General features: G+C 46.5%; 1 protein-coding gene across 1 annotated transcript; it reads left to right on the top strand.

Annotated features, from left to right (window-relative positions):
* On the top strand, nt 2125-4842 carry LOC8059453 (alpha-ketoglutarate-dependent dioxygenase alkB homolog 6). The gene is made up of 7 exons (XM_002467183.2): nt 2125-2338; nt 2421-2481; nt 2566-2604; nt 3679-3791; nt 3885-4161; nt 4263-4309; nt 4403-4842. Exons 1-7 carry the CDS (start codon nt 2165-2167, stop codon nt 4559-4561), a joined length of 870 nt encoding a protein of 289 aa, XP_002467228.1. The 5' UTR covers nt 2125-2164; the 3' UTR covers nt 4562-4842.

Genomic DNA, 5082 nt, shown 5'->3' with positions numbered 1-5082 from the left:
AATCTCCTTGGCCTTGATTGTGTTCACTGCATTTACAGCAGCAAATTATCAAAATTATTTGGTACTGTAACCAAGAATAATCTTAAGGCCACACGCAGAGCAACACATGGGTGATGACTGATGAGTATAGATGGTCAACCGAGCCGCACGGCACGGGTACTGCCACGGGCATGGCAAGGCACGACACTATGCGGTACGGTGGCACTACCGTGCCATGCCTGATAGTGCCGCCATGCTAAGTCCTTGGCCCAGGCACGGCCCTATGGCCGGTTAGCCGTGCCGTGTCGTAGTGTTGAGCCCGGCAGCCCGGCGTGCCCCGTGCAGGCTTAAGCACGACAGCTCCAGGCGAGGAGCGACCTTGCGGTCGCCACCGTCGTGTCGTCACTACCTTTCCTGATGCCCAGCGACGCCATCTGAGTGGAGGATGTTGTTACTCGAAGTGTCGATAGCGGGAGAGGACCAAGCGAGCAAGGAGGCGATGACGGCCTGCCCCAGCGACTGGCCTTCGGCATTGCAAGAGACAGGCGACGGCCTGCTGGGAACTGTGCAAGAGAAGTGGCACGAGGCTGCCTTATGGGAGGGAGCAGAGAGTTGGGAGGAAAAGAAAGAAAGGCCGGCGGCTGGGAGAGGGAAAATGAGAGGGATTTGCTTTTATAGCTAGGTTAGAGGTGATGTAAGCCAATCCAATGATCAGCAATAATGTAAATCGATCTAACGATTCATAATAGTCGAGCCACTATCGTACCAGCTCATTCACCATGTCGTGCCGGCACTACAGGCCAAACATGCGGCCCAGGCATGGTCCGAGATCGTGCGTGCTCGTGCCGGCACTGGCACTATGAGTCCTGTGCCCGTGCCATACTAGTACCGTGCTTTTTCGGGCCGGACCCGTGCTGGCCCATCGTGTTAGTGCTAAATGAAAAATTATAGTGATGGGTGAACAGCCAAAACTAGTACTAATAACAATCCACACGCATGGATGATACTGTATAAACCAAACACCAATACTGCAGTGCATGCTTCTGACGTGTGAGATAATGGAACATCATGAACACATGCACACATACAGAAATGCCTGGATGAAAACAAATTGCACACATCATGCCATACAATACAGCTTCAAATACTTGGGGAGCTCAGAAAAAATGAAGTGTTGGAAGTACCGGTATTTAAACTTGATATATTGGACACCAACAGGAGAGAGATTTTCTTCTTTCCCTTCGATGTATTGACAAGATAACATCACAGTCTGGTTGGCCATGTGAGACGGGGAATCCTAACAGGATGCGCGGGAGACGTTGCACAAAGTCATCAAGCTTCCAGAGATCATCAGAATCGAGCACAGAATCAATAGCCCAAGACATGTTTGCTTCATATCAGTTATCTTCATGACCCAGGAGGTGAGCTTGAAACCGGAATCAGGTGTGAATCTTTCATCGATCATCTGGCCGTCACCTTGGACGACCATAGCGAAACTTGATGAGACCATGATCCTCATTGACAGTTCCGCCACTGATGCGCCATGGCGAGCACAGTCAAGTTGGCATCGCAGAGCAAAATCCCACCAATGCAGTAGTGAACCCATACAGGTCGGCGAACTCGCGGCCGTGCACGGGGATGGGGTAGATCATCTGGAGGAGCACGGCATCGCGGTGGGCGGAGATGACGAAGAAGCGGTCGAATTCCTCTTGCCGCCCGGCCAGCACAGGTAGAAGCGGGACGGCCGCGGCGGCTCGTGGAACTGGAAGCAGACGCGGACCTCGTCGCGACGCCCCTGGAGTTGGTGCAGGACGCCTCGGTGGGCTCGCCGGTGGGGAAGGAGTCTTCGAATACGTAGAGATCGATTATGACCCAGTCGGGAAGGGAGGAGGGGAAGGAGCTCATGGCCGGCCGGTCCATCGTCGTCGTCGTCGTCGGTGTGGTGGGCGGTGGCGGAGAAGAAAGCGGATCCCGATTAACTAACTGCATTGGGAGGTGAGATGGGCTGGGCCGTACTGTCAAGTTGGGCTGGGCGAGAGGCCCAATTCCTCCTACTGTTAGTCAAATCCAAAGCCCACCCGTGGCCCACGCAACACGACGACCCAAGACGACCCCTCTACCTCGAACTCCAACTCCCCTAAAAAAAAAAAAAGAAAAACTCGAACTGCAACCAGCAGCAACAGCAATGGAGGTCACGACGACCCAAGACGCGGCGGCCGCCGCGGAGCAGGAGAGGCAGAGGGCCCCCTCGGCGCTGGCCTTCAGAAGCCTTGCCGAGTACGCCACCGGTGCTATCCCAACCCTCTTCTACGTCCCCGACTTCATCTCCCACTCCGAGCAATCCCAGCTCCTCCACAACGTACTGCACCCACCAAATCCCGTTTCTTTTTATCCCTTTTTTTTTTTAATTTGACGCGGCGGCGGTGACTTCTTTGACGCAGATTTATCAGGCACCGGCGCCCAAGTGGAAAACCCTCAAGAACCGGAGGCTGCAGAACTGGGGTACTCTTGTCTTCTTGGCACTTGGTGTTGGCTTAGGGATTTCTTTAGCTTCTTGTTTCCTTGACACAGCTTCGGATTGTGCAGGAGGAGTGGTGCATGAGAAGGGGCTCCTGCCGCAGACCTGTGAGTGCTCATTTTTTTAAAAAAAAAATTAAGGAATATAAGCCTGCCATTCTTAGCTTCGTTTTGTGAATCAACCTGAAGATTAGGCATAGCGTTGCATAACTGAAGTTTGGCCCTTAATGTAATTTTGGTTCCAATGCACTTGGTTTGAAATGCCTTCTCTTGTTCAATTCAAATACTGGTAGGTATGCTTGAAGAATAAGATTTTCCTACAATGCGATTGCCAGTAGAACTGTGGGAAGCTCACCAAGTAGTTGGCACTTTTACAGGATATAACACTATATTGAGTTGCTGCTTCAACAGCAGATGGCACTTGCTTGTTTGGGAGATGTGCTGTTAATTTTTGTACAAATCACGAGTCCACATTATGATCATAATAAACCAGTTATGTAATAGCTTGTCTAGCTTACTTGCTTAGCTTAATCTTTCGTAGCAAGTCACACTCTGAATAGCTTCAGCTTGTGAACCACCATAGCTGTCTTCCACTTGTTTTCGAAAATTTGAGACACTTTGTAGTTAGGGCTTAGGCTTAGAGGTTGAGATAACTAGTTACCACCTTGCTTGGCTTAGATCCAGCTTTAAGTGCATCATAACTTGAAGCTATTCAAATGTCTTCATAACTGTTAGGAAATCAGTTCAATGCTGGATGTTTCTTTGAATATTAGATAGTGATTCGGAGATGTTTACTCCCTCCAAGCTAGAAAAAAAAAACAAAAAAACAAAAAAACGCTTTGTATTTATGGTATTTTTAGGGTCAGTCTAGGATAAAGTATTTATGAACTTTCTTCTTTAATTAGTTCAGTTAGCAAATTGTAACCTCGAGAACTGAACAGTATTACTTGTTTTCTACCTTCTGAAAGTACTGAATCTAACCCAACACAGAAATTAAAATTTTGAGCTCCTGCTATGCCATAATCTTATTGTAATTGATGTTTGTACTGGATGCAACAGTATACATTTCTTGATTGGTGGCTAACATGCCTATTAGTTGCATTCTATGTGTGCTTTTATAAATTACTCAAGTGCATACCAATTTTAGGATCAAATTGAGCTTCACATCATCTAATGCTGCAGTACCTCCATGGCTAACAAGGATAACCGACAGAATCTGCCAGTGGACTGGTTTATTTCCTTCTGCAATCAATCATGTGCTGATAAATGAGTATCATCCTAACCAAGGGATCATGGTTAGCAATCGAAAGATCTCTATTGTTTGTTTCCTCCATTTACATCTTAAGCATCACCCTTCGCTTACAAACAACAAATTGTGTGCCTTGCAGCCACACCAAGATGGTCCTGCCTACTACCCTGTTGTTGCTATCATATCTCTTGCTTCACCTGTTGTGATTGATTTCACACCCCATCAAAGGCTTAAAGAGCAGCAGGACACTGATCCACAGGACTTACAGGCCCATGAGTTGCTGGCGCCAGCTGAGACGGAGAGCAATGGCACTGGATCACATGAACGTGGAGCCACAAATGAATCTGATCCTTCATCTTCATCACTTATGCTGATGCCCTGCAGCCTGTTGGTATTTAAGGATCAGGCCTATACAGGTTAGATAGATCTAGCAATTGTTTTATAATGGGATAGCCCATTAACCATCTTTATTCAATCGTAGTTTTCATTGTGTCTTATGGTTTTTTTCTCTCTACAGACTACTTGCATGGCATACAAGATAATGAGCTACATAATCTGGACAAGGTGAAACAATGATTGAACATCAATAAATGACTTGTATATGTACCCGATGAGCATCTGAACTTATTCTGAGTGCAAAAAATTGGCATTGTACAGGTCGAGAATGTGTCGCAGTGCCCAGAACTGAAGCATCTACATTCGGACTGTAGTATGAGCACGGAAGGGCAGCATGGCACGTTTCGCAGGACCGCCACAAGAGTCTCGCTGACGTGTCGGTTGGTGCTGAAAGTCCACAAAAAGCTATTTAAAATCTAGAAAGTCTGATTATAGCCTTAAGCAACTATCCACAAAACAAAACCCGAAAGGAAAGAAAGCGTTTTCTGGTCAAGAATCCCAAAGAGCGGTCGATCCCAGTTTCTAGAAATCGACCAGGAAGAACGAGAAGGAACAAGAAATCGCTGGGTATGATGTACGCGTCCGAGATGATGCTGTTTTCCGTGTAATTCAGGTTTTCATATACGGTGTGCGTGCAGCTGCCTTTCGCACTCTGAAGCGGCCGGCCAGCAAACCGAGTTATTGTACTCACTCCGTCCGAAGTTACAAGTCATTCCAAGAATCTTATAGAGTCAAAGCATTTAAAGTTTGACCAAAATTATATAAAAAAATTATAAAATTTTGTCGGATCAAATAGATATACTATGAAAATAAATGAAGAATCTAATGATACTTAATTGATATTATAAATATTATTATTCCATCATATAAATTTAGTTAAACTTAAGATACTTTGACTCTCTAAGATTTGACTTTTCAAGATTTTTGGAATGATGTGGAGG

Source organism: Sorghum bicolor, chromosome 1 (assembly GCF_000003195.3).
Source record: "Sorghum bicolor cultivar BTx623 chromosome 1, Sorghum_bicolor_NCBIv3, whole genome shotgun sequence".
Taxonomy (NCBI): domain Eukaryota; kingdom Viridiplantae; phylum Streptophyta; class Magnoliopsida; order Poales; family Poaceae; genus Sorghum; species Sorghum bicolor.
Note: the sequence above shows the minus strand (reverse complement) of the source record. Positions and strands in the feature narration are given on the sequence as shown.